Genomic DNA, 27,630 nt, shown 5'->3' on the forward strand with positions numbered 1-27,630 from the left:
TTCGGTTTGGTACAAGGATGAACTTACTAGGAAACATGTAACAAGAATGTTCACAAAGTTGGACGCAAGGCCTAACAGCCCCCACAGTACAGCCCCTGCCCTTGTTAACTACCATTCACCCCAGTTCCTCTTCTCCAGCCACACTGGCCTCCTTGTTCAAACACCCCAAACACCACCCACTGAAGGGCCTTTGAACATGCTATTCCAACTGCTTAAATTCTCTTGTCCTAATATTTACATGGCTTACATCCTCCCTTCTCTGAAGACTTTGCTCATGTCACCTTTTCAGCAAGTCGCATCAGACCAACCAATCTAAAACAACAGCCCCACTAGAATGCGATCTCCACCAGGGTTGTGACAAGCAACACCGTGCCTCCTGCAAAGATGTCCTAATCCATACATGGCAAACGGAATTTTGCAGATGTGATTAGGTTGAGGATCTAGGGATGGGGAGGCTGTCCTGGACAATCTAAGTGAGTCTGGTATAACCACAGGGTCTTACAAGGGGCACAGGAGGAGACAGACAATGGTGAGCTGGCAGAAACTGAGAGATATTGGAAGATGCCGCACTATTTGTTTTAAAGACAGAGGATGGGGGGGGCACCTGGGTGGCTTAGTTGGTTAAGCGTCCGACTTTCGCTTAGGTCATGATCTCACGGTTTGTGAGTTCATGCCTCGCGTCGGGCTCTGTGTTGACTGCCAGCTCAGAGCCTGGAGCCTGTTTCAGAGACTGTGACTCCCTCTCTCTCTGACCCTCCCTGCTCATGCTGTCTCTCTCTCTCTCTCCTAGAAATAAATAAAACATAATAAATAAATAAATAAATAAATAAATAAATAAATAAAATAAAGACAGAGGATGGGACCATGAGCCAAGGAATGTGGGCAGGCTAGACAAGGCAAGGAAACAGATTCTCTCCTAAAGCCTCCAGGAGAAGGCAGCCTTTTATAGTTTTGACCTCCAGAACCTTAAGATAATAAATTTATGTTGCTGGGGTGCCTGGGTGTCTCAGTCGGTTGAGCATCTGACTTCTGCTCAGGTCGTGATCTCACAGTTCGTGGGTTCAAGCCCCAAATCAGGCTTTGCGTTGGCAGAGTGGAGCCTGCTTTGGATTCTCTGCCTCCCTTTCTTTCTGCTCCTCTCTCACTTGCACTCATGCTCATGCTATCTCTCTCTCTAAGTAAATAAACATTAAATTTAAAAATAAAATAAATTTATGTTGTTTAAATCACTAAGTTTTGTAATTTGTTTATAGCAGCAATAGGAAACTAAGACAATGGTTAAAACATATATACGTGTGTGTATACGTATATATATACACACACACATGTACATGTGGGTATAGATATGTACATACACATACACATATGCATATGCATATGTAATTTTTTCCCTGCTGTAGCTGCAATGCCTAGAAAAGGGCTTGACTCATTATAGAGCTTAGTAAGGATTTGTTGAATAAATGAATGGGTGAATTGTTACTGCGTTCCAGAAGTAGAGTGGGCACCACAGCAAGTAAGAGCAGTGCAGCCTCACTTCAGTACGGCCGAAAATGAACGGTGCTGTCAGAGATGCTACCGAGGCTAAAGCAGCCACCAGAGTAGACGGAGCACTTGTCCCACACTTGCCAGTTAGGAAAACAAAGTCCCAAAAAACCGTTGGAACGTGGACACGAATACTATAACTTTAACAAAACTAGGCTGTCAGCAGTTCTACAAATAGCTCTAAGAATGTGCTTGTCTATGGCTCAATGGGAAGCCAACACCCCAGAATGGTTCGCAGTGTTATACTAATACGACGCATGATCAGTTTGCCTCTTTAGGTTAAGAAACCTTAAGAAAAGCTATTGTCTGATCTTTCACTTCCTTCTTTTGGGGGTATAAACTGCATGTCTAGCAAGGCCAGTCACGGAATGGTTTGCTGGGTTGGGGGCCAGTCATAATCCTTCCTACATGCAGCTGGTTTCCGGAAACAGCCAAGGCTGACTCTACATCTTGAATCCATGGTCTTAATTGTGTGGGAAAGGAGGCCAGACCAGATGACCAGTGACTTTCCCCTGTGACAGTGGGCAGGGGAAGTGGGCTGCTGCTCAGAAAGCTGAAGAAGGTGCAAATAGCAAGTCCCAGACAAGATGAAGAGGAAGCAGAGAAGAGTCACTTACCTGGTATGTCTGCTTCAGAGCCACAGAGATGCTCAGGCGGTGGTCCCAGATCACAGACAGTGACTTGCCCAGGAGCAGAATGAGGTACTGACCAGACTCCACCACCTCAAAGTGAGTCTCATCCTTCATAGCCTTCTTCACATTCACCTGAGGGACAACAAAGCACAAGAAGAGGGCGAGTGAAGGGCAGGTATGAGGGACCAATTCCTCCCTCCACCCCACACCCCTGCCTGTCTCCAGAACCACAGTCATTTGCCCCACCTGGTCATAGCATGCCCCTGCAGGGCCCACACCCTGCCTGGATGTTTCTGTGTCGGTCTTTCCTATCACTGGCCAAGAATCCTATGACTACGGGATCACAGCAGAGATAGCAGCAAAATCATAATTATGAGATCAAAAATACAATGAAACCTACTAGTAGAAGATATCCATCATCTCACAAAAAGAATTTTTTGATACTTGATCATTAAACACACGAAGTCTCCTAAACAGGTTTTAACATGGCAATGATTTTAAACGTCTCTAGGCAATTCATTTAAAAATCTGTTTATATAAATGAGCACTAGACTCTTCCCTTTCCTTCCCCCATCTCCCACTCCCCAGAGTCCCTGTCAGCAGGAGTCAGAGCTGACAGAGAACAGGGAGACTGAGAAGCTCAGTGATGGTGGCAGGAATCATGGACTTCAGTTTCCAGAAGGACTCTAACATGAACCCTAGACTTGGCAGACTTGTTACCAGTGCCGAGCCCTCAGAGTCCATTTCAGCGTGCCATGCTGACTATCTAATTCATAAAACTGACGTTGCTGTTAAGCACCTGTCACCCTTTGCAAAGGCTCTCCCCTAGTGACATACACACGCAGAGCTGATCATCAGCGCACACCTCCTATTGAACATCACCATTGTCATCTGTCCTTTGAAACAGTTGACACTGCTAACCCACAGTCAATAATGGAGAACTCACCCTCCATCCCCTGATATCAGCGGTGCATGTTTGCAAGAAGTCAGGGATGTGGGCTGAGACCATGGAATATAGTGAAGACACCAGGAGAGGTTTGAGCCCTGGCCCTGGTCTCCCTAATATAAGACATTCAGACCAATGGAAGCAAAACTGCTGTCTCCAGGTGACCTGGCACTCCAGATGCAGATTCTGGGGTCCCACTCAGACCTGTGAGAATCTCAGGGTGGACCCCAAGATCAAGATCTTAAACCAGATGCTAGGTGGTTCTTCTGTACTCTTCTGAGAACCACTTCATAAACTCTTAGTATACAAGGACTGAATCTGTTCACTTCCCTTTTGAGCTCTTTTGAAAAGATTTTATCTGAAAAGAACTGAAAAACATAAAGTAAAAATCCCTAAAACATCATTACTTCTCAAAGTAAATGTTTAAATATGTATAAGTATAATATATCTATATATTTGTGTCTATATATATATATATTCTTATCTATATATACACATATATGAAAGGGAAAGGCCTCCTGCCCTCCAGTCTCTACCCCACTCTCCAGAAGTAAACACTGATTTTTCCTACCCTTTTGTGGATACAGTTATACATTTATGTCCACTCAAATCTCTGCACTTTACTAAAATTGGATCGTGTTATCCATAGTCATCTGCAAATCGTTCTTCTCATAGAATATATGGAGGTCAGATGATACAGCTCTAGCTCATGCTCACTGTACAGTATTCCATCGCACAAGTTCTAAACAGTGCTTGATACTCTTAAGTGTGTGAGGTGTGAGGGTGGAGGGGATGAGTCTGGCACTCACCTCCCCATCGAACAGTTCAATCTCGCCTTCTTCCACCAGGATGGTGACCCGCTTCTTGCATTTCACTGAGGGGTAGCTGCACCCCTCATTTGCCACCAGGATCCGGAAGGTCCCAGGGTTACCGCCACAGTAATCCTGGGGAAAGGGGGTGTCAGGAGAGAAATATTATCCCTGCTACCTCTCCCCAGATCAGAATATTGGCATCTCACCATCTCAGACCATTGAAGCTTATGTGTTAAAGGATGTTACCATGTCCATACATATGTAAGACAGAGAGGGAATGGAATTGAGAGAGAGGGAGAGAGAATGAAATTGAGGGGAAAAGGGACATGTGTGTCATCTTTAGCCATTACCTATGAGCCAGAGTCAGTGAGCACAAGGTAGAGAGGAAGGAAGAGGGGGAGATGGAGAAATGGCATGTGGTATGCTTTGCTGAACACATAAGCCTAAATACCCCTACCTAGAACCTGTCAGTGCTTAGCCTTACCCAGCTAACTAGGACAGTTTGACCACATGGCACTTTGTGGCTCTAAACTCTGGTCGAATCCCTCTGGACTGCCGGCCCAGAAATGTAACCAAAGGTCATTTGACACAGCTCCAAGGACACTAAGCTACTACCTCTGGCTGGGAATAGAGGATGACGGGTGCTGGTCCTTTCTGGCCAATGGCGTAGAAAATTAACAAAAAGGGGACACATTTCTAGCAAATACCTCCCCATGGTGGCTTTTGCCGTGGTGGTCGGAGGGGGGAAAAAGACAGAAAAACTAAGTGTGAGCCTTGCTTCTGCCAATTATTGGATACACGGAACAAGTCACTTACTCTCTGACACCCCACGTGCACACACAGACGCATGCACACATATGGTCGGCCCCTCTAAAACACAGGATCAGCCAAGTTAGTGGGGCTGTTAGGTGAAATGGGTCTGTGCTGAGTCAATGGGACGGTGAAGGACAAAAGAAAGAACAAAGGTACAGGTGTCTTGTAAATGGTTCTTGTCACCAGCTGAGATTTTGCTAAAAAAAGAGTTAAGTCTTGATGATACCTCCCAAAGGAAGAGGGGAGAAAGGAGAGGATCCAGGACAAAGTATCAGAAGAAGACAACAGAACTGGCTGTGAAGGAAAACAAATGCCCCACAAAGGGGGACAATTTGAAAGGGACACTGACGGGCCCATTTGGGAGAGCTCTGCCTGGGCAGAGAAAGCCGGGGAGCTGTGATCTGACCAGCTGCTTCTCATTGCACGGATCACTCTAGCCGTGTTTTCTGGATGTGCACATTTGATGCTGGCTGGGTGGTTGAACCCCAGAGCTGGTGCCACCTCATCTTTTGCTACCATGGTTGGGAGGCAGATAATCCAAAGACGGGCCGCCATATGTGATCTGCAGGAAAGCTCTGGGGTGTGGGGATACACCCCAGGTTCCTAAGTGTCAGTAAGCCCGTGTCATCATGCATATGCCCTGTCTGTCTTCCCAGCACGCTGCATGCCTCTCTGGGGCCAGACTGGGACATGGCTCCAGTAGGAGCCACAGCTCACTCCCAGCATGCTCTGTGCACAGCCACTCAGTGCTGCTGCTGGTTCTGCTCCACTCCCAGCATGCTCTGCAGGCACCCTCACTGCCTGGCTCGCGGGGCCCTACAGCTCTGTCTCTGGGGCTGAGGCTCCTATGAGTTGGTGATCCTCCCTCTAGACCAGGCCAAGTCTCTACTCCTCCTCCGGAGAATGGAGACAGTGAGACCACATTTGTTTAAAGCCTCACAGAGTTAAGCTGTGTCATCCTTCATGAGAAAAGCACTCAGATTAGCTTTTCTTTCATCCTTCATGAGAATTAGCACTCAGGACTAGCACTCAGTCCTAGGATTTCCTAGGACGCCCCTTCTGAATTGCACTAGGTTAGAAATAGAAATGGTAGAGACGGCAATGGGATCATAGGGTAGGGAGCCAACGTCAAGGATCATTCCACCCATCCCCCTGTCCTGGGCTGCTCACCAGGGCACCAGCAGGGAGGGTGAGGGGGGCTCAATCCAGCCTGGGATGTAGCCCTCCCCTCTGCGCATCCTGATTGAGGCTGCGTCTGCCAAAAGGAACAGATGCATTTTTCTAATTCCGTTTTGGTCCCGACATGGGCTGGTGGCAGCCTTGCCCTCACCCCATTCCCAGTCAACAAACGAGCTCCTGCCCTACTCTTGTAAGTCTCCATGTAAGCTGAAGGAAGATGGACCATGGCTTTGAGTTTCAGGCACCTCTTTCAGGGGCTGGAAAATTGCTCCAGTAGAAACCAGTCCCAGAGCTGTTTCTACAGACAGAACAGCAACATCTGATCTGGTCATCCCCAAAGGGCAGTCAGCGCCTCCCAGCCCCTCCAAGGGACAGACAGCAGGCCCGCCCTCCCTCGCTCTCACCTGCACCAGAACGTACTGGCACTCTCCAGGGAACAGATATTTGAGCCCGTCGAAGGTGAGGTAGTGTGCCATGCCAATGGCGGAGCACGTGGCATCACATACATGATCCGTGCAGTTCCACTTCCGGTCCCGACAGACACTAGGAAGAGTAACAGACAGGATGACCAGCTGGGTACTGTGGTGTGAGGGGCCCTTCTGGGCCCTGGGGAACAAGAGACAGTGAAGAAATGCAGATCACTTTGGGGTGCCACCCAACCCTCCAGGAAGCTTCTAGAAGTGGAGGACCAGCTACCTATGGGGAGGGGATGGGGAAAGGCAGTTTGGAGTTATACACTGTCACATTTCTTTTATGTCAGCTTCATGCCCAATGTGGGGCTTGAACTCACAACCCCAGGATCAAGAGTCACATGCTTTTCTAACTGAGCCAGCCAGGCACCCCATAAACTGTCACATTTTTAGAGCACAGGGCCAAGGGGGAGAGAGGGAAGGCCATCCTGTTTTCCTGCTTCAAGGGGGAACGTGAGGCAAAGAAGGAAATAGGTCATCCAAGGTGATCAGGCAGCCAGGGAAGAAGCCCAGGTCTTCTGTAGACCACCTGCTATGGGTCTGCTGAAGTCCAGCCTCCCTGCAAGATGCCTGAGAGGGGCCATAGGGTCTCTACAGAACAGAGACACTGAGGTTGAGGGCCCTCTGACGCTAATGGGGAGAACAAGACACAACAGCAGGAAAGTTTGGAGGTGGGAAAATAGTGATCAACCATGAACTTCTGCCAGGAGAGGTTCCGTGTGTACAGAGCTATGCTTAAATCTATAGTGATTTGCGCACGACCACAACACCCCATCCCCCCACCACCCTGTAACCAGAGCTCACATCAGGGAGCCCATTCTGTGCGTCAGAGGTGGTAAGCTCAGACCTCAGGCCCCAGAAACAGCTAAGAACCTTCTGGGTCCCGGCCCTTCCTGTCTCTGTTCTCGGGGGCCTTCCCCTAAAGTTGTGCAGAGCCCAGATGTCACACGCAGGGTGAGTGAGCAGAGCAAAGGGCTAGTGAAGGACGGGCATGGAGAAGGAAGAAGACCCAGCCATTCCAAGCAAACTTGCAGAATGCTTAGGGGGGGCAGTATAAGGCCAGAGAAGGACCCTCCAAAGCCCATGCCTTTTGGCACCTTGGTCACACATGCCATGGACAAAGTCATGGGCCAAATTCCTTCGTGGAAACACTACTCTCCAGGAGAGTGTCTATGCAGGGTGAGCACAGGAGAGGCTAAAGATTCTCCCCCACTTTATAGTTGGAGAAACAGAGACACAGAGAAAAGGAAAACAACAGCCATGTTCCCACAGGGTGCCGGAGGCAAGTATCAGAGTCCTGTGGTCATGTTGGCCACTATGTCCCCAACCCCGCTCACCCCACCCCAAAGGCTCAAGCCGCAAGAAAGCCTCTCCCAGGTTCTCACCAAATGTTGCAGTCAATTTTCACCATTTCTCCTGGGGCGTATTCTCTGCCTTGATGGAAGCAGGGACACCTTTCCAGGGCCACACATCTGTTTTCATGCCGGACCTGAGGGACAGGAATCCAAACGTCTTAGGGGCCATAATGGGTAATGTAAAGCCCCGCCAGGAAGATGGCTTTGGCCACAGCCAGTCCAGAGAACTTATGCCCAGGCTCGGTCTTGGCAAACATGGACCCCCATCCACACTAAGCCCCCCGAGCTCAGCTGGACACACTCCAGCCACCCTCTGCCCTCACACCCTGCTGGGACCGTGGCAAAGACTCTTTAGTAACATGTGGCAGAAGCCCTTGGACATGCATCTCCTTAGGCCCAGAAACTCCACACAGAGGAGTTCCTCAAAGGTAACAGACTTAGGGACAAAGGTTAATAGAGAATCATTTATCGTTGCAAAAAATGGCAACAACCAAGTGTTCAACAATAGGAAAATGATTAACTCCATTAAGGTATCCCCAGATAATGGTATCCTTTGCAGCTATTAAAATGGCCCTTTGGGGGCATGTACCCCAGTGTTCATAGCAGCAATTTCAACAATAGCCAAATCATGGAAAGAGCCTAAGTGTCCATCAACGGACGAATGGATTAAGAAGATGTGGTTTATCTATACAATGGAATACTACATGGCAATGAGAAAGAATGAAATCTGGTCATGTGTAGCAATGTGGATGGAACTTGAGGGTGTTATGCTGAGCAAAATAAGTCAGGCAGAGGACAGATACCATATGTTTGCATGTATGGGGGCTTAGGAGGAACTTAACCAAGGACCATGGGGGAGAAGAAGGGGAAAAATAGTTGGTGAGAGGGAGGGAGGAAAACCCTGAGAGACTCTTGAATGCCGAGAACAAACTGAGGGCTGATGGGGGGGAGGGGAAGGGGGTGATGGGCATGGGGGAGGCCACTTGTTGGGATGAGCACTGGGTGTTATATGGAAACCAACTTGACAATAAACTATTTAAGAAAAAAATTTAAAAAAAAACTTCAGCCAAAAAAAAAATGGCCCTTTGGAAAACTCTTAAATAATATGAGAAATACTGACACTGCTAATTTTTAAAACAGGGAAAGACTGTATATACATACTGTCCCAATTATAAAACCACAAACATACACACACACATGCACACACACACGCACACACGCTATACATAATATGTATATACAATCTCCGAAAAATGTCAAAAAAAGACTAGAAGGAAATACAGAAGTTCCATCTAGATAGAAGCCTGAGACAGAGATATAGGGGATTTTTATTTTCTGTTTTGGTCAAAAATTTTTTTTCCAAATGTTCATCAAGAAGCATGTATTATGTTCACAGTGGAAAAGATGGAAAACATATTTAATAAAACTTAAATGCGCTTAATCCCCTGGAGGTGAAGGCCGCATACTGGCCACAGGTGGGGATAGACCAAAGCCAGAGTCTGGGGGCGTGTTCAAGCCCCACATACCTGCCCCTCACCCAGTCCCCTGAGATTCTGCTGCACCGTCCATGGGCATATGCTCTGTTCCTCTGTCCTCCACCCAGGAAGAAAGTACTCTGTGAGCATGTTGTACTCCTCAGGACTGTAGGGGTCGGAGGAAAGAAAGAACTAAGACCCACTGGCCCCAGTGGGCTCAGGAGGAGCGCTGCTAACCTACTCTGACCCCAGCACGTAGATACACTCTGTCCCAGCCCTGTGAGGGAGCCCTGGACATCTGCTCTGGCGTGGGCTATGGGTGATCTAAAAGAGCCCTGGGTGCAGGGACCACAGCACCTTGGTTCCAAGTCTACCTAAGGGGTGAGAAGTTCCATGGCTCAGGATCCATGCATTCCAGTCACTCCCCGGAGAAGCCTGAGTTCCCAGGGCTTGGAACTGGACAAAGCCCTGGGAATGGGGCAGTCTTGGCCTAAACAAGAGCTTTCATGTCAGCAACTATAGGCTAAAGTAGAGTGTGTGTGTGTGTGTGTGTGTGTGTGTGTGTGTGTGATCGAAAGAAGAACTTCCAGTTAACTACCAACTTCATCCAACACCAGGTCCTCAATACATAAGTGAAGGGGGAGGCAGGAGCACAGAGAATGAGGAAGAGGGGACAGCCAGGCCCTGTCATTGGAAGACACGGAGCTTCAGCACCAATAGGAAAGATGCCAGCTTGGTAGGATCGGGGCGGGGGGGGGGGTGACAAATGTCTCTCTGCCACAGTCTTCAGAAACAGTCACAGTTAGGGTTCATTTCCACATTCCCCTCTGCAAGCGTCATCAGTTCATCAGTTCTTTCTGAAAAAAATTTTTTTAATGTTTTATTTCTGAGAGAGAGAGAGAGAGAGAGCGTGAGCAGGGGAGGGTCAGAGAGGGAGACAGAATCTGAAGCAGCCTCCAGGCTCTGAGCTAGCCGTCAGCACAGAGCCCAGCGCAGGGCTAGAAACCCACAAACCGTGAGATCATGACCTGAGCCGAAGTCGGACGCTTAACCAACTGAGCCACTCAGACGTCCCTCATCAGTTCTAACTTAAGTCCAAAGCCTGCCACCTAATGGCTACTCTAAGAGAGACCAACACGTCTGCTGGGGAAGCTCGCCGTGCTCTCAACACCCACACCTACAGCTGATGGAGACCAGACAGTAAGTCTCCTTACTGGAAACGTAATGTGAGACAAAAGTGTTGAGGATGTTCAGGGACTGATTCCAGGAAGCAGAGCTCTGCTCACCCCACCACACCTCAGCAGAATGTGCACTGCCCCTTCGCCTTTGAGCAGGCTGGCTGGAGGGCTCCCCTGCCTCTTGGTCTGCATGCTGGATGTTTCTATTTCTCTCCAGGATTTCAGCCCATTGACAGAGTCCTGCACCTCCGTGGCTGAGGTAGCTCCTCCCCTGGCCCAGGGGTGAGTCCCAGCCCTCCACCAATGGATGTAAACTCAAATCCCAGCTTGGTCCTAAGTCAAAGCCATGGCTGCCCCTTCCTCCTTCTGCACTTTCACTGAAAAGCCATATGGCTCCTCTCCACCCTGACTTACTGATGGATTACAGGATTAAAATAAGACCTTCATACGGGATGAGGACTGCCATAAGGACAACAGGGTATGGGGTTAGATCCATAAGTCACAGCTGGAGAGAGGACAAAGCATAACCTTAAAAGAAAAGGAGAGGGCTCTCAGGTCACACCTCAGGACTGGCTCCAACTTGGGAGAGAAGATCAAAAACACCAGCCCAGCCCAAAACACCTGGAGAGCCCTAAAGCGTTAAAAAAAAATCCTCAGGGGTGCTGGGTGGCTCTGTCGATTGAGCACCCAACTTTAGCTCAGGTCACAATCTCACAGTTTGTGGGTTCGAGTCCCTGATCAGGCTCTGTGCTGACAGCTCAGAGCCTGGAGCCTCGGATTCTGTGTCTCCCTCTCTCTCTCTGCCCCACCCCTGCTCACCTCTGTCTCTCAAAAATGAATATACATTTAAAAAATTTGTTTTAATTAAGAGACACATCTCTGCCTAGTGTTTGTCCCTCTGGGACACCAGAAGGGAAACAAGATAAAATTGGCAATGCCCTTCCAAGACTTCAAGAGCAAACAAGCAGAAATCACTGTCACTATCCATCAACTTGGGACATCCTGAGTAAGAATGGCTCATGCCAAGAACATGGTACTAGATCTTGGTCAGCCCCCCAAAAAATTATGAAGTGGAAAAAAATTGATTTTGTCACTCTTCTCTGAAATGGCCCCATCTTCCCAGACCCAACACCCATACATGAACACCATACCGACCCATTCTCCAAAATCTTTTTCTGCCTTCCAACTACCTCTTTTTTCTTCTCCCAACCCCATTAATATCTCCAGATCAGTGCAGCTGATTTCAACTAGATGTTTGGCTAGGAGGAAAGAATCTGATTAAATAATTCATACTAAGGTGTGAATGGCTTCCTATGAAGATTTATAAGGCCATATGCTTTCCTAAAACTCGTACTTGTTAACCAGAATGAATTCATGCTCATCATACTTCAGTAAGCTTCATTAGGTGACAAATCACATAGGGGTAGGAGATATTTTTGAGACAGAATGGCTTTCTTGGGCCTTTTAAGATGACATCTCATAGGATTTACAGTGCCCACATAGAAGGCTCACCCTGAACGGGCCCCAGAGCCCAAGCTCTACATCTCAAAAAGCAATACCAGAGTCTTTTTAGTCTTTTTATTGGGCCAGTGACAAAACCAGGCATCAAAGGACCAGGGAAATGAACGTGATTCCCAGCTGCCAAGAGGTTTCCTAGTGGCAGAATTAAGTACCAGCTTGGAAAGTATAACTAGGAGATTTCATAGGATAAGTGAGCATCTCCCAAACAGGTGCGCCAACCTTTCTTTCCAGGAGCACCTCGCGGGAGGGAGGCAAGTAGGGCTGAAGGAGCCCAGTCCAGGACTCAGAAGACGAGGATTTCCACTGTGTAACTATGCTTAACCGACTGAGCCACCCAGAGCCCCTCCACTGTATAACTATGTAGCCTTGAACGGTTCCTATCTTTTTTCAGACTCCTGTGTGATCCAGGGGTTCCTCCTCTACCACCGGATGATGCGGGGTGGAATGAGGGAGCTGGGCAGTGGGTTGTGCTCTGCTGCCACCTTGTGGTGACAGTGGGTAACATTCTCACAAAGGCAAGAAATTCACTCCAGAATTTCTGAACTAAAAAAAAAGAGACGGGAATTTTTCTAGTGCAACATCCTTATTTACTAATCTAGTGGGGCTCTGGATGTGACTACAGAGGTCTTAGAATTGCTCCCAGTGTGTTCTAATTTTCTATAGCATGTCTGTTCATAACAGGATTCACGGTTTTCCTCCACGAACATTTTATAACAGTAGTCATTAAACTACCACTTACTAAGCAACTTCCATGCCCTGTCACTGTCACCCCCAGTCCTCCCAACAGCCCTTCTAACCCAGTTTTTCAGCTAAGTAAGTCTCAGGAGCCAGCATTCACATCTGAAAGTATGGGACTCCAATCCAATGCCTCTTCCATACCATTTACCAGGGCGTTGACCATTTATCAAAAGCACCTCCCACTTTGTTCCATGCAAGGAGACATTTGTACCAGTGGCAGCACTGGTAAAATGGCCCAGAAAACCTGGCTCTAAGCAGGTGCCAAGGCTGAAACAATCTACAAAGAGGGGAACTCTCAACCTGTTCCCAACATTTTCAGACGGTTGGTGCTGGCCTTACAGTGGATGCCGAGATGCCCTGTAAGGAGAGAGGCAATCTTCAACCCAGAGTGGTGCTGCTCAAAGCATGGTCCGCTGGCCAGTGCCAGTCTGTGATGATGCAAGCACACAAACTCGGTAGGTGTTCAGAAAATCGTACAACAATTGAGCAATACATCACATCTGTGGAATCTAATAAAGATGGGGGGCTCATATTTTGCATCTCATTACTTTTTGTTTCTTTTTTCTGATCATTCTTTCCTATTTACAAAAGATTTGGTTCAGAACAGATGGAAATTTTAAGAAACCAGGCCCTTCAGAGGTGCCTGGGTGGCTCAGTCGGTTAAGTGTCCGACTTCGGCTCAGGTCATGATCTCACGGTTCATGAGTTCGAGCCCCGCTTCAGATTCTGTGTCTCCCTCTTTCTCTCTCTGCCCCTTCCCTGCTCATGCTCTGTCTTTCTCTGTCTCTCAAAAATAAATTAAAATGTTTAAAAAAGAAAAAAAAAAAGAAAACAGGTCCTTCATGGATGTCTCCTGTGGACAGGAGGAGGTGAGCAGAACCTCTGAGACTGAGCCTCAGTTATTTCCAAAAAGAATTAAAGCTACCCCTACAATTCTGTAGCACTTTCACCTATAAGCCCTTTGGGCCTGCAGCCAATGTGTGATGAAGGCAAATAGGAATTATGTGTCCTTGTCACAGATGAGGCAACCGAGGGTCAAAGAAAGAATGAACGCTCACCCAAGGGCAAGTGAAGCCTGAACAGAGGGCTCTACCCTCTGCTTTGTTCCTACTCGGGTGCTCTTTCTACTCTCACAGATCTGCCCCCAACAAAGAGCTACTTCCTCACCCCACCCCCACGCCCCTGCCCTGTTTCAAGTCCCCAGAATGTAGAATCCCCAACCTCTTCCCCCAAACCCTCAGTCACACACCACATCCTCACCATCTCCCACAGGGGATAGGCCACACAGAGAAACACCCCTGGGTAGGATGTCTACACTGTCCGCACACGGGCCCAAACAGGGTGTTTCCAGCTCCTTTGTCTTTGCGTTGAAGCCAGGAACACGTGTCCCGGGCAGCAGCCAGCACACTGTGCACTTCATAAATCACAGACTTTGCTGCTCTGCAGAATCTGGCCTCAACGATTTGCACCTTAGTCGGCATCATAATGAAGCAGTTGTGAAAATAACCCAATCTCTTACACTCTGAGCTTTTGAGTTTAGAATCCTTTGTGGTTGACGTTAGAGTCACCTCCTTATGTGACAGATATCCAAAGACTGTCCTCAGAGCACATGCCAGAGGCTTCTGGAATGCCACCAAGCTCCTGACCATGTGTCCACATCCTGAACTTGAGGTCTTGCTCTCCACTGGGGATCTGGGACCATAACGCAAGTACTGTGCTTATTAACTCAGATGATCTGTACTGTTTTCATTGAAAAAAACCAAAAGGTTCATATAAAAGTGCCTCTGATGCTGACATAGTCTCTTGAGTGATGCCAGAGCCTTCCTGGATGTCTGGATAATTTCCTCTCCAGGTACAGTGAAGGGACAGTCAAAATGAGAATCCTTCAGGGTAAAAAGAGCAATTCAGAAGCTTCCTCTCCCCTGGCCTATTTTTCATCCCTACCCAGCTCTAAGTTTCCCCTCCTTGAATAACCACCTTCTGCAAAGGCACCAAACAAGACCATCCAAGTTGGGGGTGCTCACCGGCCAGTCTCTAGCTCCCCCATAGAAAAGACAGTTCAGAATCATCAGAGGCTAAGGCAAAGGGGAACACCCAGGGGGGAGTGAACAGCTAGTCCCTCTGTCTTGGAGGAGGGCTGGAGGGAAAGGAGACAAATTATCTCCCCTGCACACACCCCAGTGCACAGCCTTCCTGTGGGCTACCAATGATGGGTTGTTGCCTCTACAGAACATTGGCATCTCCCATGGCCCAGGACCCTGACCTTCAAGCCAAGTCCTGGGCATCACTGAGGCCGTTTACAGCTATATAAGAGCCAGCCTGCCCCCTTCCCACTTTGGCTTCCACAGCTCCTGCCCCAGCCACACACTGCTTGCTTTGGGTAAGGGGAACTAGAGTCAGGGAAAGGAAGAAGACCTGATGCTTTTGAAAGAGAGGAACCCAGAGGTTGCTTCTTTCAGGGTGACAAGAACATAGGCCTACAGCATTCTCTCCTTATCCACAAGGATGTAGCCCAAGACCCCCAGGGGATGCTTAAGGTCACAGATAGTGCCGAGCCCCATATATACTGTTTTTTCCCTATACACCCATACCTAAACCAGGCACAGTAAGAGATTAAGACAATAAATAGAAACAATTATAACAATACACTGTAATGAAAGCTCTATGAATGTGGTCTCTGTGAATATCTTACTGTATTCTGCTCGCTTACCCTTCTACCTGTGATGACGTGAGATGATAAAATGCCTACAGAATGAGATGGAGGGAAGTGAATGACACAGGCATCGAGACAAAGCATGAGGCTGATGTTGACCTTGTGTCGGGATGTCAGAAGGAAGAGCATCTGCTTCTGGACCACAGTTGACTGTAAGTAACTGAGACCTTGGAAAATGAAACCGCGGATGGGGGACTACTATAATATGTTTATACTACACCGGCTGACAGCCAGACTTGGGAGAGAGGTAAGGAGCTTGGGCAGGCTCACACTACTGCCGCCAGCAGAAGTCTAGAGCCAGGTGGTTGCAAACCAGCATGGCTTGGACTCTGCAAGGCATCCAAGGAAGCACCAGCCGCAGGCTGTGTGTTTGAAGCCCCAGCCCCGGAATCATGGAATCTCAAGAGCTGGCCAAGACCTCGTGACCCACTTTACAGATGAGGGAAACAAGTCTCGGTGAGGGGAAGGGAGTTGGGCTGGTCCTTGCTGCTGAAGGACATCATCTCTCGCAATGGAAAGTTATATCTATATATGCAAAATACATGCAAATACATGTGTGCCCTCTCCTCTGAATAAGTAAATGCAGCCCTTGGGAAAATTCCAGGGGAAATGCCTGTTTTCACTTGTAAGTACTTTCTGGAAATACTTGCTTTGCTTCCTCTGGCACCTCTGCATCCTAAGTTCCTGTGTTTTTGTCAGATTCATCAGGATGGACTCCAGATGCTTTCCCACCATCTCTCTTCCCGACTTTGGTGGCTGAGTCAGCCACAGAAGACTCTCCCCCACCTCTGCCCCCATCACCGCTTCTGCGCCCATTACCATTCTTGTTTGGCTCCTGTTTCTTCCTTCTCTGCCCCAGAGCCACCTCATGTGTGCCCGTCTGCAGGGAAATGCCAGGTTTCCCACCTCTGGGGCCGTGGTGGCTTACCATGCCTGGGGGACAGAGGCAGCCGGACACACAGCCCGTGCTCATGCACTGCAGGTCATAGTTCTGGCAGGTCTTGGCACACTCGAGCCCTTCAGCCCTTGGGTTGTCAGCAGGGCACACCAGCTTGACCATGGGGGGCCGACAAGACAGGCTCCTTTTGCCTTGGAGGGAAAAACAAAACAAAACAAAACAAAAAAACCAAAGAGGTGACTCGTGAAGGATGGATCTACCTTCCACACGGTCCTTGCTGCCTCCAGGTGCAGCCACTCACTTCCAGAGACCCAACTGTGCCCTCCCTGGGATGACCTGACCTCCAGCAGGTCTAGCCCTGAGCCAGGTTCCCCGGTGGGACTAGATGGCCACATCTACTCATCTGAGCCCCTGACCTTTGCCTATATTGAAGGCACCTCTTTGGCTCTCCACCTGCCTGTGACAGCCCACATTCTTCATCCCCCTTGAACCTGCCATAGCAGATGGCATCAAATCAGAATGCACTGCAGAAATGTCCAGACCTAGGCTTTATAAGACCAGTGTTTGGGTGCTAAAAAATAACCTCTGTGGGCCCCAAGTGGACCATTCCTAAAATGGGCAAGTTAATTTAGTCACAAAAACCTTAAGGGAGGATTTCTAAGTCATTTTCTGCCTCGCCACTGGCCGCCTCAGCCACTCTATTTAAATCTGCCACGCTCTGTCCCTCGATACTCCTGGCCCTGCCTGCTTTGACAGCCTCCACCTTATCGCCTCCAATACCAAACTCTGATACACTGTCTGTTTTACTTATTTGTTGACTGCCTACCTCCCCCCATGAGAATACTAGAATATATGTTCCATGGAAGCAGGGGTTGTGTCTCCTTTGATCAGGATGTATCATATTTCCTGACACTTGGGGGCTATCAATGGCCGATTGAATAAATGAGAACAGCAGATGATTAATACAGCACTTTTCTTTCAAAAACCCAGATGCATTTCACAGCATTTCTATCTTATTGCATAGAGCACTTACTATCTCCTGTGAACAGGTTTCAGCCTTACTTTTTTTTTTAATGTTTATTTTTGAGAGAGAGAAAGACAGAGCATGAGCTGGGCAAGGGCAGAGAGAGGGAGACACAGAATCCAAAGCAGGATCCAGGCTCTGAGCTGTCAGCGCAGAGCCCGATGTGGGGCATGAACCTATGAACAGTGAGATCGTGACCTGAGCCAGTCAGAGGCTTAACCAACTGAGCCACCCTGGCGCCCCTCCTCCCAGCCTTATTTTCATACAGAAACTTTTGTTAGGAAACTGAAAACCTAAAAGGTTAAATGGCTCTTCCAAACCATACAAAATTCTAGGAGCTTCCTGGCTTCACAAAAGATGACCCCTTCCAGGGACTATCAGCTAGAAAAGAGCCAAGAGAGGGTGAAGATGTGAGCAACCACCAAAGAGAGGGGGAGACAGACGTATTGACCCTGAAGTCTGCTACAGACTGAAGGTGCCCTGTCAAATTCATGTATTGACCCCAAAGGTAGTGGTGACAGGAAATGAGCCCTTTGGGAAGTGATGAGTACATGAGGGTAGAGCTCTCACGAATCGGATTTGTGCCCTGATGAAGACAGTCCATGGAGCTCCCAGCCGTTCTCACCCTGTGAGAACACAGGAGAAGTCTGCAACCTTCACCTGACCTTGCTGGCACCCTAATCTTGGACTTCCAGCCTCCATGTATAAATACATCTCTATATTTCTCACAGTTAAGCCACCTAGTCTGTGGTATTTTGTTATAGCAGCCTAAACAGGTCACAAGTTGTGATTTCAACTTGTGATCCACTCACATGCTCAGGATCTTGTCCCAGCTCAAGGCTGAGAGATGTTCTCCCAATCAGTCACACAGGTAGCCTGACTTCTCACCAGCACAAACTGGAAAACCAATTCATGGCCCACATCTGGGTCACTTGGAGATATGGGGTCTTGAGGGAAGCAGAAGGCAGGGAGAAGTGGTCAAGCTTGACGTTGAAAATAGCCCATTGATCTGCCTAATGGCATCCCTCTCCCTCCTACTGGGACAGTCCTTTCTAAGCAAGGATCCATCTGGAAGCCAATTAGTTCTCCCTGACCCATAAACGTGAATATGGTCCCATCAAAGCTAGATCAGCCCCTTCTCCCTTCTGTGCCTTGTCCTTCAACAGTGTGGCAACTATTAGGACCTTTAAACTGAGAACAATACATCCAAACTCTCCTCTTTCACATCCATCTGAGAAGCTTTCTAAACAGGCATCCTTGTCATTAAAGACCTAACTGTGAGACCTGAAACCATAAAAATCCTTGAAGAGAGTACAAGCAGTAATCTTGCTGACATCAGCTATAGCAACATTTTTCTAGATAAATCTCCTGAGACAAAAGAAATAAAAGCAAAAAACAAACTACTGGGACTACACCAAAACATAAAGCTTCTGCACAGTGAAGGAAACAATCAACATAACTAAAAGGCAATGTACAGAATGGGAGAAGATATTTGCAAATGATGTATCTGATAAAGGGTTAGTATCCAAAATATATAAAGAACTGATACAACTCAACATCCAAAAAATAAATAATCCAGTTTAAAAATGGGCAGAAGACATTCTGCAAAGAAATTTCTCTAAAGAAGACATCCAGATGGCCAACAGACACATGAAAAGATGCTCAAAATCACTTATCATCAGGGAAATGCAAATCAAACCACAATGAGTTATCACCTTATACCTGTCAGAATGGTTAAAACCCACAACACAAGAAACAATAAGTGCTGGCAAGGAAGGGAGAAAAAAGAACCCTCATGCACTGTTGATGGGAGTGCAGACTGGTGTAGCCACTCTGGAAAACAGTATGGCAGTTCCTCAAAAAGCTAAAACTAGAACTACCCTATGATCCAAGAATCGCGCTACTATTTATGCAAAAACTACAAAAACACTAATTCAAAGAAATACCTGCACCTCTATGTTTAAGTAGCATTGTTTATAATAGCCAAGCTACAGAAGCAGCCCAAGTGTCCATTGATAGATGAATAAATAAAGAAGATGTGATATATATATCCAATGAAACATTATTCAGCCATAAGAAAAGAATGAAATCTTGTCATTTGCAATGACATGGATGGAGCTAGAGAGTACAGTCCTAAGCAAAATAAGCCAGTCAGGAAAAGACAAATACCAAGTGATTTCACTCATATGTGGAATTTAGGAAACAAAACAAATGAGCAAAGGGGAAAAAATGAGAGAAACAAACCAAGAAACAGACTCTTAACTACAGAGAACAAACTGATGATTACCAGAGGGGAGATGGGTGGGGGGATGAGGGAAATAGGGGATGGGAATTAAAGAGAGTACACTTATTGTGGGAAAGAAAAATAAATAAAATAAAACGATTAGATAGATGATAGACAGACAGGTAGATAGATAGATAGATAGATAGATAGATAGATAGATAGATAGATAGATAGATGATAGATTGGAAGGCAAATAGATAGACAGACATCCTTGCAAGCATGTCCCTGGGTAAAAAGAGGTCAATGAAGGAGGGTGATCTTCACCACCATCAGAGTGTCCAACTTACAGCTGCTCACTGGGTTAAGCTCACCATGGGCAAGACAGAGGTCTCACTAAATCCATCTTGCAGATAACTCCGTCTTTTCCCCGAAATAAAATTCCTCCCTGTCTCAATAATTTGAATGCACACACGCAAAGGCACGTCAAGGCTGGAAAATCACTCACATGAACACAAAAATGGTGTCAACCCTGACTTGTGCTTGAATGCACACACGCATCAGACAGAGGAGCCCAGCGGCGAGGCAAAGAGCCCTTCCAGGGGGACTGTACTCACTGCGATGAGACAGGGGGCTGCTGAGGAAAGTGTCGGGCAGCAGGCTTCCTGGGGCTCCACTCGTGGTACAGTGCATGAAGCCATCCTCACAGTAGCTGCAGAGAGTAAGGTCAGAACCTAGCTTTGCAAGGCAGCTTTCTGGCTCCTTTTCCTTGCCTCCCCATCACCCTCTCCCTCTCCAAGCCAAGGCTGTCCCATAACTCATCTGAAACACAGCCCACTAAGGCCACCAACTCTCTCCATGTCACCAAACCCAATGGAACCTCTTTAGTTCTAGTTCTTTCCTTACCTGATCCCTTTTGACATTATTCACCACTGTGACTACTCTGTTCTTCTAGGAAAAGAGATAAATCTCTCCTTGTTTTCCTCCTACTTTCCTAGTTGCTCTTTCGGCTCACCCCTCTGCTGGCTGCACCCTGAGCCCTCTCTTATTCTAGGCTGCCATCTGCACCCTCAGCTTCTATGATAGAGATGACTCACCAATTTACACCAGCGGCTGGGATCTCTCCCTTGAACCCAAGATCCATGTATGCAAGTGCCCACTTGATAGCCATCTTGGCATCTCAAAGACTTCAAAGTCAGTATGTCCAAAACTGAAGTCATCCCCCACCAAAGCCAGTCTCCCTCCAGGGCTCTGACTCATTGTATGATGCCACCAAATGTCCAGATTCACAAATCAGCACACGAGGAGTCAGCCCTGACACTGCCTTCTCCCCAACCCCCATGTCTGACCATCACCAAGCCCCTGGACCTTGCTTCCTAAACACCTCTAGCATTCATACCCACTTCTCTACCTCCACTGCCATGAGCTGCCACCACCTGTCACCTGGACAAGGTACAAGCTCCTAACTGACTGATGTCCCTGCACCTATTCTTGCCTCTTTCCAAAACACACTCCTCCTGGCAGCCAAAGTATCTTTCCAAAACTTAAATCTGATGATGTCACATCCCTGCTTGGACTCCTGTGTAGCTTCCCCTCAAGATGCCTTAGGAAGGAGGCCAAATCCCTCAGATGGCCTTCCAGGCCCCATGCGATCTGACCCCTTCCTACCTTTTCTCTAGCCCGTTTCAAGGATTCACAGATGATGTACTTCTCTTCCTTCCACACTTGTGACTCTGCGTGTACTGGAGTTATTATCTGGTTAGCATCTCTCTCTGTGTCACTGGACTATATCGAAGAGGGCAGAAGCCATGACCGGTCTTGCTCATTATCTCTTCAGCAGCCAGCATAAGGCTTTTCATAAAGTATCCAGTATTCTTTTAAATATTCTTTTATTCCTCTCCTCCAGTCCCCATCCCGTCCTGTAACACAGGCAACTATTTTTATGATATGTAGTTCTCTAAATGGCCCCTGGTGATCCTCATTTCCTGGTGTTCAAACTCTTGTGTCATCTCCAATGCGCCACGGTTGATCTATGTGTCAACAGTATGTGGAAGCAGTGACATACCATATGTCACCTGAGATTAGGTTATAAAAGACTGCAGCTTCTGCCTCGCTGCTCTCTTGGATTATTCACTCTGGGGAACCACATTATGAGCAGCCCAATGCAGAGGTCCACATGGTGAGGAACTGAATGAAGCCTTCTGCCAAGAGCTGTGTGAATGAGCTGGGAATGGACCCTCTAAAGCCAGGCAAGTCCCCGGATGATTCAGCCTGCAGCCCTGGTCAACAGTTTGACTACAAGCTTATGAGCACGCCTGAGTCACCCAGCCAAGCTGCTCCTGGAGTCCTGACCCTTAGACACTGGGTGAGATTATGCATGTCCATTGTTCTAAGATGCTAAATTTGGGGTAAATTTTTTATGCATCAATAGATAAAGAAAATGTATACAATCTTATTTTGTTCAATGTAGAAGTGCCTGAATATATTCTCATAAAACAGGTGTTTATTTTGCATGCCTGTATGTTTAATTTGCATAAGTGGTATTATCTCATATATCATAGTGTTTTGTTGTTTTCTTTACTACCACATGTTTAAGATTGAACCCTGCTAATACATGCCTATTTGCCTGGTGCTTCTAAGGCTGCATGACCTTCTACAGTGTGTATCCACTGCATTTTATCTATGCACCTCCCAGGGAGGGACACAGACCGCAAACAAGGCTGTGATTAACATCTCCATACGTGTGCCCTTAAGAGCCTGTGTGAGAGTTTCTTTAGTGTATATACCTGAGAGCCGAACTGTGGGGATATCAAGTGTGGGTATCTAATTTGCATAAATTATGTCAACTGCTTTCCCGGGTGCAGAGAGCAACACACCTTCCAGATTAAGAAGACCAGGGGACTGGAGAGAGGAGAGGTAAGCAGGGGTCAGATCACATGGGAACTGGGAGGCCATCATAGGGATTTGGTCCCTATCCTAAGGCCTAGTGAGAGGAAGCTATTAAGGATTCCAAGCAGGGATGTGACATAACCAGATTTAGATTTTGGAAAGATACTGGGGTATTTGAACAGGTGTGTGTCCCAACAGTAGTAGAGTGGGTGCCCCATATTCCACAGCCCTGCCGGCACTTGACATTATCCAGATTTCAAATGTTTCCTCTCTAGTAGATAAGAAGTAACACATATCTGGTAACATATCCAGTAGATGAGGTTGCTGTGATTTGTATTTCCCTGATTATAGTGATTTTGAATATTTTTAACATGGTTGCTGTTCAATCAAAATTTATTAAATGAGCAAGAATGAATCAGCCCTTCCCTCTCTGGGCACATGTAGAAACCGTGCCCATTTTTAACTAACACCTGACTTTAAAATACCCTCATGTCATGGTCTGTGTATCACTTGGACATGACCCAAAAGCTTAATTTTATTTTTAGAAAAAAGAAAGAAAAGAAAAACCTTGCAGGTAGGTTTATAATCAACTCCTGGCCCAGAATCTGGCTTGCCACAGCGTAAGCACTCTACTGTGATGCCTGTTTGGTGACCCAATAGCTAAAGACACTTCCTAGACACACGTGTTTGCACCTTCCTACCACCTTTTGTGGGCATCACCAGCATTTGCTCCATGGGGCTCACTCTTCGGTGTGTTGGAATAAAAATAAAGAGCCACAGAACAAGCCCCAAGGTCCCACTGGTTCCCATTCTCCATGAAATCTGCATCTCTAAATGAAGTGGAGAGACAGGATGGGCAGTAGCTTTCAGCCCTGGTGCCCGAAGGAGAGCCTGAGAAGAGGATGTTTATACATCATGGAGAGGTCACTGATGATGCCCACTGTGATGGGCAGATCCTGAAGAGAGCCTGAAGCCAGGGCTATCCCCCAGTGGGTAGCTGCACCTCCAGGGCTCGCTGCACCTCCTCTCCCCACCTTCCCTGCGCCTCTGATATGGTAAAACGACCAGGGACATGTGCTGCTCTCCAAGTCACCCCAGCCTCCTACCCTCTGGCTTCTTTCCTCACCACACCTTCCGATCACCAAATTCAACAGCCTACTCTCCGTGTAATACGAAGAGTCTAAGAGTCCCTGGTTCTATCACTGGCTAGATGATTTGGGAAAGTGATAATCTCTCTAAGCCTCAAATTCCTTACTAAGAAAAGCGATGCTTGCCTTCCAACAGCGTTGTTTTAAGGTCCCAGAGAGAAACGCCCTGAAAATCATAGCCGGACAACTGTAGTAAAACGACCGCTGGGCAAAGGCCAGATGCTCAGACCAACAGATGTTTTCATTCTCCTGCTCCCTTCACCCCCACCATATGGCCTGGCCCACGCTGTGCCTCTTTGCTGGCCTTCTTTCTCTGGCTGCTCTCATGGGCTCCGCTCTCTGCTCCCCTGGCCATCTGAACATGCTCTGGACTCAGTCCCCTTTTCTGCTCCTCCAGCCACTTCCTTCACGGGCCCAGCTACTCCCGCAGCCACACAGGGCACCTCCACGCAAATCTTGTCCAGCCTCCACCTCTCACTCGAGTTCCACACCCACCCGTCCAGCGCCTGTCTCCCCTCACTCACCAACATGTGCTCCCGGCAACTCAGCCATCTGGGCTCAGACCCAATTCACGACCCTCCCTCTACCCGCAAGGAGCCCTCTTGCGGTTCTTGCACTCCCAGACACTCCAGTTCAGAAGCCCGGGGCCGTCTTCAGCCAACCTCATCCCCACAAATGTCCCCCCAGTCTGTTCACTTCCCGGGGTCTCTGGCCTCTGTCTCCTTGCTCCGTCTCCACTGCTAGTATTGGCCCAGGGCCTTAGAACCTTTTGACCAGACTGTGTCCACTTCTTCCCACAACCCATCTCCCTGTCTTTACACCTCCTGCAGCTTCCAGAGCCCACTCCCTAAAGCTATGCTTTGACCCTATTTGCTCTCTTTCAAAACCTCTGAGGTCCTCACTGCCTACTGCTCAAGCCCTCATGCATCTTTCAAAGACCCCCAACATTTCCCCAGGCAGGCCTATCTTCCCTTCGTGCAACATATGCTCCCCCAGAGGACTTACCTTGGTGATTGGTGAGTACTCCCTGTGTGTTTTAGTCCCTGGGCCTTGGCTCCACCCCAAAGCCCTCCTCCCATGGGCCCACCCCACACCCACGGCCGGAATCCTCCTCAAACCCAAAGCTACCCCCCGCACTGAGTCTTCTCCAACTCCCTCCAAGTGGAAGCAATCTGCCCTTTTCTGAATGAGTAGAGATGTTTATGTCTATGAAATGCTGAGCCTACCAGACATGATAGTTATTTCATCTCAGGAAACACTGACTGTACCTATTTTCTGCCATAAGTGTGTTGGCTGCTGGGAAGCAGGGTCTATAAGACAGTCTCTACTCTTGAGAAGGTCACAGTCCAGAGGGGGATACAACACATTTTGAAATCCAAGTCCAATGACAATTGTTTTAATCCAAGCATAACCAACCTGCTCTGGGCATAAGAGATGGGGAAGGACGGCAAATTTATCTCACTAAGTGAGAAGGAAAAGCTTCGTACCACATGCAGTGTGCAGACCTTGTTTTGGTTTTGATTTGAACAAACCAATTATATATAAAAAGACATTTTGAGCCAGTCAAGAAAAGCTGGATGAAATAGTAGGTGTTATCAGGAATTATTATTAGTGCTCACCTTAATCATGGTATTACGGTTAGATTCGGGCTTTTTAAATGCTTATCTGTTAGAAATACATATTGAAATATTTTCAGATGAAATGATGTAATAGCTGAGATTTTCTTTATTTTGGCCAAAACAAGGAGGAGGGAATAGATAAAACAAGAATGGCCAAGTGCTGATGATAATCACTGAAGCTGGAGACAGATGCCTTCGTGCTCCTCACACTATTCTCTCTACTTTTATGTCTGAAATATTCCATAATCAGGACATTTTAATTGGTCTCCCTAGTAGACCGTCAGCTTTTTGGGGTGCATACTGTCTCTTGTTCTCCTTCAGGTCACCGATCTCTAGGCCGGCACCAGGTGACAAGGAAGTGTTTGCCCAACAAACGTTGTGTTACAATTTCTCTTGTGACCATGACAGCCCCACTGAAATGGATCAAGACAGAGGGCCTGGGCAAAGGGACACAAGAAGCATACGTGATTGGAGCTATTTTTCAAGGAAGTACGTGAAGCAAGTCAGGATGGCAATGAACCACTGAGGCGAAGCTGCTGTTGTCTATTTTCTTCTGGCTCAAATGTTCCTGCCTGGGCACACTGCCTGGAGGCTACAGGGGAGGGGACAGGGAGCCCTCCCATTTCATCCTCGAAAAGGGAAACTAAGACCTACCGTGGGGAAATGAGGCTCAACACATGAGAGTTGGCAATGAAACAGAAGCAGTCCCCTGCCAGCCGTGAAGTAAGGAAGCCATTCAAGCTGGGTGAGATCTCAGCTTTCCTTCTGACTTGCTGTGCAACTCTGGGCAAGTCACTTTCCTGCTCAGTTTCCCACCCACGAAATGAAGGACTTGGAGGATTAGTTTCCTCTCAAGCCCTGCCATTCCCGAGGTCCCCGGTCCTGCTGCTTGTACTTACCACATGGTGTGATGGTCTGAGAAGATGTCTTCGGGCTGGAAGATCTCGCCATCATAGTAACAGGGGCACTGGGCCTTGGGCACACAGTCTCCCCTCTCGTCCAGGTACAGCCCTGCGGGGCAGAAGCAGCCTTCCAGGCAGACCTCATTGCAGTCCTCATCCGGGTACGAAAGGGAGCGGCAGGTCATGTTGCAGGGGGTCCCACACTGCAGGTACACCTGGCCCTGTGGGCAGCTCAGTGCTGGGAGAGAGGCGAGGGGAAGGGGGGCCTCAGTGGAAACATACAGATGCCAAGGACTGTTTTTCTAGGACCTGTGGCCCCAATTATATCTGTACGGTCACTACCTTCCTTTCCCACTAGGAGCAAAACTGTATTTTCATGCTCACAAATGCCTATGATGATAATGGATGCACATGGTTTCCCCTCTGGTTCGGCAGAGGCCCTGCCTTAATGGCCTCTGAATCCTTGAAGCCTGGGACACGTAGAAATCAGGTGGGTTGTGACACTGTGAATATTAAAAAGAATGGGGCATGGCGGGCAAGGGCATTTCTCCTGGGATGATGATAATTAATTGAGCATCTACAGAATATTCTGCTTTTCACCAGCTTCTATGCCTTTCACACCTCCCATTGAGTTAGACCTCATAGCCCTCTTCCTACGAGTAAAAAAACTCAAACATAAGCTAAGTGACTTGTCTAGGTCATGCCTCCCAGGAAGAAGCAGAGGCAGGATTTGAACCCAGCTCTCTGTGACCCAAGAGCTCATGCTCTTAACCACTATGCTCTACAAAGGAAACAGCCCCTTAGGAGTCATGCTTTTGAGGACAGCCACGAAGAGTGGGGACACCCTTATGCCTGCCCCAGCCAGGTGGGCAGGCCTGTCTCTTCCCCGCCCTCACTCTCCCTGGCCTCCCACAGAGAAAGAACACAGCAGACACGACCCAAGAGGACGTGTGACAAAGCAGCAACACAGGGAAGCCGATGGGCTCTGTCTCCCAAATTCCTGGGTTCGAACCTTGGGTCTGCCATTAGTTATGCTGTGACCTTGAGCAGTTTCCTCCCTAAAACAGACTAATGCCCACCTGGGTTGTTGTGATGGTTAAGGAAGCTAAAAAGTTAGGAGCCATGTGGCAAATGCTCACTGCTGTTTTATCATGACAACGACTGAGGAAACACAGCCCCAGCACATGGCTCCAGATGGGAGGGGAGATTCCAGAGGAAGACCTGGCACCCCTGGATTCTGGGAAACAGCCCCAACTCACAGCCCCACATGAGAGGGGGGATTCCAGAGGAAGACCTGGCACCCCTGGATTCTGGCCAACACCGTGAGCACCCCGATGAGGAAACCCTTTACTGGGGGGTGTGGGAAGCACTTTGCCCTTTCTAAAGGCTTTCTTGTTGCTAATCAGCTCCTATCCAAGAAATGACAACCTCACTCTGAGCACACTCCTCCTGGGACCATTAGAATCTTTGCCCTCTCTGTGAGACTCCATTTCTACATTGGAAAGCCAATGGCAGAACGTGTCACAGAAGCTGTAAAAGGAAGTCCTGGCCGTGA

General features: G+C 47.9%; 1 protein-coding gene across 1 annotated transcript in view; it reads right to left on the bottom strand.

The window, feature by feature from the left end:
* The window catches only part of VWF (von Willebrand factor), a 138,521-nt gene that overhangs the window by 56,396 nt on the left and 54,495 nt on the right, over nucleotides 1–27,630 (bottom strand). Inside the window, exons 16-22 of the mRNA XM_039218403.1 lie at nucleotides 26,073–26,313; nucleotides 20,135–20,229; nucleotides 16,303–16,463; nucleotides 7,780–7,883; nucleotides 6,329–6,467; nucleotides 3,930–4,064; nucleotides 2,160–2,306 (exon numbers count right to left, since the gene is read on the bottom strand). Of these exons, the coding sequence (XP_039074334.1) occupies nucleotides 2,160–2,306; nucleotides 3,930–4,064; nucleotides 6,329–6,467; nucleotides 7,780–7,883; nucleotides 16,303–16,463; nucleotides 20,135–20,229; nucleotides 26,073–26,313 (1,022 nt within the window). The remainder of the gene's footprint in view (nucleotides 1–2,159; nucleotides 2,307–3,929; nucleotides 4,065–6,328; nucleotides 6,468–7,779; nucleotides 7,884–16,302; nucleotides 16,464–20,134; nucleotides 20,230–26,072; nucleotides 26,314–27,630) is intronic.

The sequence above is a fragment of the Hyaena hyaena genome, unplaced genomic scaffold, assembly GCF_003009895.1.
Source record: "Hyaena hyaena isolate Hyena2069 unplaced genomic scaffold, ASM300989v1 scaffold_760, whole genome shotgun sequence".
In the NCBI taxonomy this organism is placed as follows: domain Eukaryota; kingdom Metazoa; phylum Chordata; class Mammalia; order Carnivora; family Hyaenidae; genus Hyaena; species Hyaena hyaena.